We start from the raw sequence: 11,038 nt of genomic DNA, 5'->3' as shown, positions 1-11,038 counted from the left end.
GGTAAGACTCAGAGCTTCTGGGTCTTGGGGTCCCTCCAGGGAAAGTTGGGGGACCAGAGCGAGGCAGGCGCTGTAATTCCTGTCTGGTGGCAGCGAGATAAGATCCAAGCTGGTAATTAAGCTTGGAGGTTCATGTTAAGCACCCAGGTCATTTAAAGAAATTATGCTGAATGTCCATACATATTTGGAGACAGGAAATAAAAAATGGTTACTAACCTTCTGTTGTTCTTCGAGATGTGTTGCACATGTTCATTTCAATATGTGCATGCCCAGAGCACAGTTGCCTGAAATTTTTCCTTCCACAGTACCCATCATGGCAGATCAAGTACTCTCTGCCAGCCCATGCCTATAACACCTGTATAAAGTGCCCAGCTGACCGCATGCTCCTTCAGTTCCTTCTTTCTGGAAAACTCCGATCTGAGGGGCAGGAGGGCAGGTCGTGGAATGGACATGTGTAACACATCTCAAAAAACAACAGTTACAGAAGGTTAGTAAGCTTTTTCTTCTCTGAGTGATTGGACATGGGCATTCTAGGTGACTCCCAAGTAACAGAATAGGTGAAGGGATTGGAGTTCATGGACATACGGACTGCAGAACATTTCAACCAAATTTTATATCATCTTTGGAATGCTGAATAATGGCATAGTTGGAGGAAAACATGTGCAGCAATGAACAAATTGCTGTTTTACAAATGTCCTGAATAGGGATCTGCGCTAAGAATGCTGCACAGGTTGGATGAGATCTTGTGGAATGAGCAGTCAGGTTAACTAGTGGCAAAACACTTCCCTAATCCCTAAGAAAATACATGAAATGGTCCAGGACAAAATTGTTTGTGAAAAGACTGGGAGACCCTTCATCCTGTCAGCTATAGTTATAAACAGTTCGGTAGACCTTCAGAATGGTTTGTTCTCTGCAGAAACCTAGGGCTCGTCTAACATCCAATGAGTGAATATGTTGTTCGTTCCTATTTGCATGAGGTTTCGGGAAGAAGACTGATAGCCTGATTGTTATAAAACTGCTAAACCACTTTCAGGGGAAACTGGGGTGAGGACGTAAATACACCTTATCTTTAAAGAAGACTGTGTATGGAAGGTCTGATGTAATGGCACAGTTTCAAGACCCTTCTGGCTAAAATGATGGCCACTAAGAAAACCACTTTCCTGGACAGATATAAGCACATTGCCAAAGATTTAAACGGTGGTCTCACAAGCTTTGCTAAGATTAAGTTTTCACCAAGAGGGTTGGTAGCAATTGGATATCTAATACAGTGAATGCCAGTGAAAATGAGATAGGATCAGAACCTAAAATAGGAAAAGAACAAGTCAAAAATTACTTAGACTAGTTAGATGTCTTTAAGTCACCAGGGCCTGATGAAATGCATCCTAGAATACTCAAGGAGCTCACTGCGGAGATATCTGAGCCATTAGCAATTATCCTGAAAAGTCATGGAAGACGGGAGACATTCCAGAAGACTGGAAAAGAGCAAATATAGTGCTCAACTATAAAAAGGGAAATAAGGACAACCATGAGAATTACAGACCAGCTAACTTACCTTCTGTACCCAGAAAGGTAATGGAGCACATCAAGCAATCAATTTGCAAACACCTAAAAGATAATGAGCTGATAAGTAACAGTCAGCATGGATTTGTCAAGAACAAATTGTGTCAAACCAACTTGATAGCATTCTTTGACAAGGTAACAAGCCTTGTGGATGGGGGGAAGCAGTAGATGTGTTGTATCTTGACTTCAGTAAGGCTTTTGATGCTGTCTCACATGACCTTCTCATAAACAAACTAGGGAAATACAACCTAGATGAAGCTACTATAAGGTAGGTGCACAACCGGTTGGAAAATCGTTCCCAGAGAGTAGTTATCAATGGTTCACAATTATGCTGGAAGGGCATAATGAGTGGGCTCCCCCAGGGATCAATTCTGGGTCCAGTTCTGTCATATATCTTCATCAATGACTTAGATAATGGCATAAAGAATACACTTATAAAGTTTGCAGATGATGCCAAGCTGGGAGGGGTTGCAAGTGCTTTGGAGGATAGGATTAAAATTCAAAATGACCTGGACAAACTGGAGAAATGGTCTGAAGTAAACAGAACAATATTCAATAAGGACAAATGCAAAGTACTCCACTTAGGAAGGAACAACCAGTTTCACACATACAAAATGGGAAATGACTGCCTAGGAAGGAGTTCTGCAGAAAGGGATCTGGAGGTCATAGTGGATCACAAGCTAAATATGAGTCAACAGTGTAACACTTGCAAAAAAAGCAAACATTATTCTGGGATGTATTAGCAGGAGTATTGTAAGCAAGACACAAGAAGTAATTCTTCTGCTCTACTCCGCGCTGATTAGGCCTCAACTGGAGTATTTTGTCCAGTTGTGGGCGCCACATTTCAGGAAAGACGTGGCAAATTGGAGAAAGTCCAGAGAAGAGCAATAAAAATGATGAAAGGTCTAGAAAACATGACCTAGAAGAGCAGATTGAAAAAACTGGGGTTGTTTCATCTGGAGAAGAAAAGACAGAGAGGACATGATAACAGTTTTCGAGTACGTAAAAGGTTGTTGCAAGGAGGAGGGAAAAAAATTGTTCTTCTTAACCTCTGAGGATAGGACAAGAAGCAATGGGCTGCAAGGGCGGTTTAGATTGCACATTAGGAAAAATTTCCTAACTGTCAGAGTGGTTAAGCACTGGAATAAATTGTCTGGGGAGGTTGTAGAATCTCCATCACTGGGGATTTTTAAGAGCAGTAGGACAAACCCTTGTCATGGATGGTCTAGATAATACATAGTCCTGCCTTGAGTGCAGGGGACTGGACTAGATGACCTGTCGAGGTCCCTTCCAGTTCTATGATTCTAAGTTCAGGTCCCAGGTAGGAATGAGACCTCTCAAGCTGGTCTACACTAGAGGAGCGGGGTAGGGGGAGAAATCCATCTAAGTTACGTAACTTCAGCTACGTGAATATGATATACTTAAATCTACTCACTGCAGTGTCTTCACTGTGGTGAGTCAACGGCTGACACTCCCCCATCGACTTCGCCTCTAGTGGAATACTGGAATCAATGGGAGAGCGCTCGGTGGTCGATTTATCACATCTATACTACATGCAATAAATCTACTCCTGCTGAATCAATCACTACCCGTTGATCCTTCGGGTAATGTAGGCAAGCCTGTACTCAAGGGTATAACCTTTCTAGGACTTTGAGAAATCAGACAGATAAATTATTTGAAAAAATGGACTGGCTATCTACAGGAGGGTGGAAATCTGATCTTGTTGCAAGCTGATCCTTGATAGAGAAGATTGATAAGCCTTGCTGTTTCAGGTGCAATAAATATTCAAGCATGGGTGAGATTCTATGCTGGGATTCCCATACACAGAACCACTTCCACTTCGAGAGGTAGGCAGCCCTGGTGGAGTGCTATCTACTACCTAATATGATCTGACAAACTTGTCCTGGGCAAGCCTGCTCTCTGGGATTTAGCCCTGGAGCTTCCAGGCCATTAGAAGAAGGGAGCTCAGGTTCAGCTGGAGCAGCCAAATGTGGTCCTGGGATATTGGGTCTGGATGCAACAGAAGTGGGATTGGAGTAGCCACTGAGAGGTCTAGCAGAGTGAAGAACTAGTGTTGACAGAGTCATGCTGGTGCTATCAGAATAACCCAGCCCTGGTCGCACTTGATATTTAGCAGCTCTCTGTGTATAAGCAGGATAAGGATAGCAAAGACATTCCATCCAAGGTAATAGAACCCAGAATGCGGCATTCTAGGGAGTGGAACTGGTGACACTTTCTGTTGTACCGGTTTGCTAATAGATCTATCCGGGGAGTCCCCCACTGATGGAAAATGTCTTTCACTATATCCAGGCAAAGGGACCACTCGCAGTCACTGAAGAAAGACCCGCTGAGGTGATCTTCCAGTTCATTTTGCATTCCCAGAAAGTAAGAGGCCTCAAGGTTGACTGAGTGGGCTATGGAAAACTCCCACAGCTGCACTGCTCTTTGAAAAGGAGGGAAGAGTGAGCACATCCTCGCCCATTGAGATAAAACATGGCTGCAGTGTTGTTTGTGAGAAAAAACAAGCTTCTGCCAATAATGTGGAGCAGAAAGGATTAACAGGAAAGGCAAACCACTCTTGGTTCTCTGATGTTGATGTGGAGTGAATATTCTACCAGACACCAAAGACCTGGAGTTCTAAGGGGTCTCACTTCAGCTCCCCACCATAGCACTGGCACATCTGAGACCAGGGTCATTGACGGTTGAGGGCGCATAAAGGGAAAGCCCGCATAAACTGTAAGTGGATCCAACAACCAATTTAGAGAGACAAGAACCTGTGTCCAGATGGTGATAATTTGGGAATACAATATGGCCAGCCACATCTGAAGAGGGCTGAGATGCATCCTTGTGTATTGTACAACATATGTGCATGAAACCATGTGATCTAAGAGCCACATACAATTTCAGGCTGTTGTGAGTGGATGACCTTTGAGATGTGTTATCAGGGAACTGACTGAATGGAATTGCACCTCTTGGAGGTAGGCCCTGGCACCAATGAACTCTATCCTTGCATCAGAGCGAGGGTAGACTTTTCTGCATTTATCAGAAAGGCTTGGGCCTTGAATGTCGACTGGATGAGTCAAACATTGGATACTATATGAGCCTGGATCGGCGCTTGACTAACCAGTCCTCTAGATAAGGGTAGACTGGCACCCCTAACCTTCTCAGGAAAGCCACCACTACCACCATACATTTTGTGAACACCCACTTTTCTGCAGAGAGGCCAAATGGGAGGACCGTGAATTGGCAATGTGAGTGATTCACTAATAATCTGTGGCACCTTCTGCGTCCTTGGTATGTCAATACATGAAAATAGGCATCTCTCAAATTGAGGGCTGTGTACCAATCTCCGGGATCCAGCAATGGGATAATGATCATGCGGAACTTTATTTTCTTGAGATAGTTGTTGAGCTGAGGCACGTCTAAAATCAGTTTGAGACCTCCCTTGGCTTTTGAGATTAGGAAATAATGGGAGTAGAACCCCTTCCCTCTTAAATTCCGTGGAACCTCTTCATGAGGGGGGTCCCTGAGAAGAGATGGGGAGGGAAAGTGGGAAGGAGGGATAGAAATAAGCTGGAGGGTGTATCGTACTTCCACCGTGCTCAACACCCAATGGGCTGTGGTCATACGTGACCAAGCACTGAGGAAGTAGGACATACAGTTTGCAAATGAAGGAGAAACAGGAATCACAGAAACTGGTATGGCATCCTCGAGTGTCCCATCAAAACACCTGCCTAGAACTCCCTAATCTGTCCTAATCTGGCTCCGTAGGCAGGGTACTGTGATGAACTTCTACTCCTGGTGGAATTCTGCAGCACTGGGCATAGAATTTTCTTTCCCCATAGAAAATACATCATGCCCCAGAAGTGCCGTGATTCCATCTTTTGCCCACAAGAGGCTGCTGTGGCACAAGACCACTTGGGCAAAATGTATTTTATACTGGGAAAATACAAAATTCTGCGTGACAGAGGAATTCTGTGCATTCACTGATACTCAGAATTCCCTGAGTAACATACACCTAGAGTAGAATGCAATCACTAGAAGAGCAACATTAGTTAAAACTAAAAAGCTGATATCACCAAGGTAAACCATTTTACTGAATCAGACAAGAGGACAATAAAAGCCCAAGATACTTAAGACCCTTGATAAGCCACCAACTCCCTATTTAATATTTCAAGACGCACACTAATGATTTATGTTCTTATGTGTAGTCTCAGCACTATGATCTCAGAAAAGAAAAATTAAAATTGGAATTAATGTACATAAAAATTAGTTAACAACAAATACGTACAACAACCAGCAAAATTCCAATATGATAGCTATTCAATTCTAAATCTCAGACATCAACATTCCATGACTTATTCTCAAGTTCCATCATACCACAAGTACAGATCTAGGGAGTTAATCATTCTGGGAAGCGGGTCACCTTGCTAAATAAATATACAGGTTCACTTGGGGAATACAAGAATGTCATTTGCCATGAACAGTAACAATGCTCCAGATTCTATGCATTCAGGTGTACCAATGATTCTTAAGTTGTTAATGTCTGATTTGAGGAAAATTTGTATGGGTGGATCCAACTTAGTATATGGCAGTGATAGTTGAACCCCCTGTTCAAGTGCCATAAAACCCCGCAATCCATTTAAAAGGGTTGGTAAATCAGCAGGAGCACCATGAAGGAATGTTAACAAGTCTACTTGGCAATAATGTCTAACTCTCCAAATAGTGGGGTATTTAAAAGAAGCAGGAAGGGAGGTCAGGAGCTTTATGAAGGCCAGAGCAGTGGGCTCCCTATAGTGTTTCCTTGTTTGACTCTAGACTGCAGAAAAGCACTATGCTTTCTTTTTTAATGCCCATTATTTTTTTGTTTGTTTAAAAAAACAATTGAGCTTTGGATGCAGAAAGTCATCCCCTCCCCCATTTTTATACTCAAGATGAAGTTAGTTTTAATTTACTATTGGGATAAAACCTGATTATATAAGTTTTTTCTTGTGAACTGTACCATCACACTAACTAGTGTATTTCACAATAATACAATAACTATTTCTAATAAGGTTTTTTACTGCACAGCTTCAGTAAGTCTCCCTATTGCAGCTAATACTGATAGGATACGTGTATAACATTAAAGTATCTAAATTTGTACTTGCACTACAGATATTAATTCCCCAAAAGCTCTGTTACATTTAATCAGGTGCACGTATTTCACAATTATTTACCTGTTACACTAGACTTGAACTTTTTCAACTTCCCATGCTATTTAAATTTTTGTACATAGTTTTAGACAAATTAAAACAAAAATAAATGTTAGACAAAAAAAGCACTTAATCCCAAACAAAAACATGAGAAGTTTAGAATTAAGTTTATAGTTATAGCCTTCCCTTCAAAGACTGTGCCAAGGTATTGGCAGTGTAAAGTTTGCTAGAATATGGAAATCTCTTGCACAAAGATAAAGGTTAAGGTTGGAGTTTTAGCCTCAAGTGCTTTTCTAAACAAATTTTAGAAAAAAAGTGTTTAAATGTCTAAGATCATTAACTGAGAGGCCTTAAACTTACAGGTTAATACATACTTTTAAAAAAATGAATTTTTTGTTTCCAGCTGGCAAAGATATGAGTTCAGAAAGCTCTGTGCATACTGTATATGCAGTTTTTTGGAGAATATATGACTTCTAGCAATGTAAAGTGCAAAGAAAATTCCCAACACATGGAGGGGAAACAATGCCCCTCTGCCCACCATCTCAATGGGGGCATGAAGAAGTTTGGCCTGATCAGTAGGAGAACGGTCCTCACTTGGGGCCCTGATGGGGGTTTGGTGGGGAGCATTTATATTCAATCACACTGCAGCCTTTCCCTCACTGCATTTCTCTTCCTGCCTTAGAATGCATTTCGGGGGAAGGAGGAGAGCTTTCTCCGCCACCTTAGTAGCCCAGATTTAGATTTAAGGAATAGAATAGAAATGTAATGTTGGGAGTTAAAATGGGAATGTCTTAATTCATCTCAGCTTGCAGCCAATGTCCAATGAGGATATAAGTCTGAAAAGGCCAACTCCTGGAGTAAACATGAATGAAGACATAGGATATGGCTGGTGTTCCTAACGTCTGGTAAGGAGAAGGGTAGACCTTAAGTCTTTGCAGATTGATGTACCCTCATTCCCCATTGTGGGACAAGAGAATTCAGAGGTGGTCTGAGTCCAGTGAGTTAGGTTGAAGGATGTCAACCCTGATTTATTGGTTATATGGAAAAAGGCCATTTAATCCCATGCTGGATTCCAATAAGGTGTCTGGTATTGATGGGAGGGGAGACAAGGAGGCTGCACTCACTCCCATTGATATTCCAATTAAAATTAATTAATAAGTTGTGGCCTCTGCTTTAATATCCATCCCCGAGTTTATGTCTCATTCACCTGCATATCCTGATCAACTACTATTTTGTATTAAACAGTTTTCCGTTCACTTTAGCCTTTATATTTCCTTACTTTGGTTAGTTCATCTACAAGCAATGTTTATTTAATGCCATACTTCTGTATTTGATTAAATACCATATAGCAATACCACTGTCTCTTTGAATCAATAGTTTGAGATGCTCAGTTTACACGTATCTTGGAATGCCTCTCCAGTGGTTAAAGTCATATATTAAGGACTGTTGTAAATTAGATCCTTCTGGTCAGGTTTTTCTACTTTGTTATCTTTCAGTCATTTTATCTACTCAACTTTTAATTTACTAAGATATTGATTTAGATTAGCCACAGAAAGATCAAAGAGAAGAAAAAATAATTATGCTTTTAAGAGTTCTGTTTTAGTTTCCAGAGGAAAAACAACAGAACACACACTTCTGAAAGTCAGTTTGCTTTCAGACTCTCTACATTGCAACTTCACTGGTATAATCTTTTCAGAGAAAAAAAATGTCCAAGGAACCTTTAGCTGTCTCTCTCAAATCAAAAAGGATTTAAACTATTTTATTTCTTTTATAAAACCAAGCAAAAAACTTCTCACTTTTTATCCTCTCAACCTAGCTATACCAAAAGAGCCTAAAACAATACAACATGTTGTGTTGTTTCATAATCATGTTCAAATTATCAGAAGCTGAAGCTATCCCTGAATCTTCTCTGGGAATACAGTATGTGGAAAGTAACTTTACAGTTTGTCTCTATAACAAAGGGAATATGAAAATCTACAAAGCTTTTTGATAATAATTAGAACCATTTACATTGCGGTTTAATATCTAACATCTAAATTTTGATTCTTCACTCAACAAGTTAAACAAACATATTTATTATATTTCCTATAAAATATGCTCACAAAATCAGAATAATTTAAGAATGTTCAAGATCCCAGATATCCTGGGATCCAAGTTATTTTAAATATCCATCAAATACGACAAAATTTCTAAAATTATGATACATCCTTTGGCCATATTAAGACACTTCTGTTTGCTACAACACATGGTAAGGAGAAATCCTATTGGAGATTGCTCCTTAGGATTTACATCTTTCAAAAGAAAGCTGACATATACTTTGTGCATATTAATATACAGGGCATCAATCAAAACCATCTGCTTTTTGGAATGATTAACAGCGATGTCCATCAGGGCAATACAAAACTGTGAAAACATGGATAAAAAGCATTTTGGAATATTTTGAGGTTCTGTTCTCTCTTTCAAACGGCACACAATAGGCAAATGTTTGTAGATGGCCTAAATTTTAATTAAAACTTTAATTTTTAATGACTTTTGCACAATACATTAAATAAAATTTCTTAGCATAACCTCTAAATATCACTGAACTTCTACTTTACTCTGTTATACTACACATGAATCCTGTATTCAGCAGCCATACCACAGACCAGCAAAAGTCAGTCACCCAGGAGAGGTGATCTTTAAAGGTCAAACTAAACTGTGCTAAAAATCTTGAGGATTTTTTAAGTATCAGCATAAAACAAGACGAATTGTCTGCCTCTAATATTGGCTCTCTTCTTACTCCCTCAAGAGCATCACTATATTTAAGGCAAAAATTGGTGTACCACACATCAGAGCAACCACATCACAACATCTAAATAAGGGCTCAATCCTGCGAGTACTCATTAAATAAGGGTAAAGCTAACCATCACAAGTAGATCCACTAATATGCAGTAGTGTTAGCAGAATCAGGCCCATAAAACTACTAGTTACTGCTGTGGGACAAAGGACTATCTAAAGAAATCATCTAGTTCCAGAGAATAAATTGTGTGTTTATCCTATTTAATATGTGCATTACCTGAATCACTGATAAAAAACTGATGACATTTTTGTGAAAGCGGTCGCAGGTTATTAAAATTTTGGAACCACTGATGTAGTATGTATTTACATGACTATGATGCCTGCAAAGGAACCACTGCAATCTGCTGGGCAAAAGCTTAACATGATTAAAAAAAAAAATCTAGAAAAATATAACTAATTAATAATAAAAATAAATACATAAGTGTCAGATAGCTTAGGGAGGGGAAAAAAAAGAGGAATCTCACCAAAATCTGCAAACACTGATTGTCCAACAACCATCGTGTCTTCAGGTTTTTGCTTTGTATCTGTGGCGTTGGAGAAATTCCCATCCTATCAAATACAATAAACATACATCATACAAAATTACACTAATGAACTCTAAACAAATCAATGAAAATTTGAAGTGTAAACTAAAGACTAAAAATAGCTTTTAAAAAAAAGGATTAATAGGTGAAAAACTGTCTTAACTGGGAAAACTTGCACTGTTTGGAATACTGGAGCCTGAGCTGCCAAACAAATCTGATGTGCTGACCCTTAGTCCTGCACGGAATCTCACAGAAGTCAACAAGACTCCATGAATGAGTAGGAGTATGCACATTTGAATATGTTTGTAGGAAAAGATTTAGTTACTTCATTGGCATAATCATAGGATAAAGGTGTCTAAATATTTAAAGCAATGTAATGAAGTAAGATTTACAATTTATTAAATTACTCTATTAATATAGAAATTACCTTATTATTCTGATTATACTAGTGCTGAGCAGGGCTTGTTTCAACAACATGCAATATTATGAATTAAAACCTGATCCTGCCAAGTGCAGAGCCTCTTTCCAGTCCCGCTGAAATAGCAGGAGTGGAGGACACTAGGTGTAGTGCAGGGTCAGGCCCCAGCTGTTGAACAAAAAATGGTACATTTTTAATTAAATAAAAAAAGATTGAGGCCCAGTGCTCCAATCACTTTACTGGGAGTCATGCTCACTTGAGTACCTGAAACCTGTAAAATGCAATATATTAATTAATATCTTGAGTCAAAATGTAATAGGTGTGACATCTCAGAAAACAATTGCAAAAACATCAGGAAATATTTAACATTTCATCAAATCTGACATATATATTTTGGAAGTTTAGGAATAATAAAATTAAGAGTTCCTCCTATTGATTCAGAGTTTTCTTAGTTGTAATTTATGTTCAAATTGGACCATCACTTATTTGGACTGGTTTTGTGTTTT

The 11,038-nt window shown here is 39.4% G+C and overlaps 1 protein-coding gene across 1 annotated transcript in view; it reads right to left on the bottom strand.

Moving 5' to 3' along the window:
• The window catches only part of ITFG1 (integrin alpha FG-GAP repeat containing 1), a 187,008-nt gene that overhangs the window by 109,346 nt on the left and 66,624 nt on the right, over window positions 1-11,038 (bottom strand). Inside the window, exon 8 of the mRNA XM_032787061.2 lies at window positions 10,055-10,139. Within this exon, the coding sequence (XP_032642952.1) occupies window positions 10,055-10,139 (85 nt within the window). The remainder of the gene's footprint in view (window positions 1-10,054; window positions 10,140-11,038) is intronic.

Source organism: Chelonoidis abingdonii, chromosome 19 (assembly GCF_003597395.2).
Source record: "Chelonoidis abingdonii isolate Lonesome George chromosome 19, CheloAbing_2.0, whole genome shotgun sequence".
NCBI lineage: Eukaryota > Metazoa > Chordata > Testudines > Testudinidae > Chelonoidis > Chelonoidis abingdonii.
The sequence above is the reverse complement of the archived record's forward strand: the minus strand, read 5'-3'. Positions and strand labels throughout refer to the sequence as shown.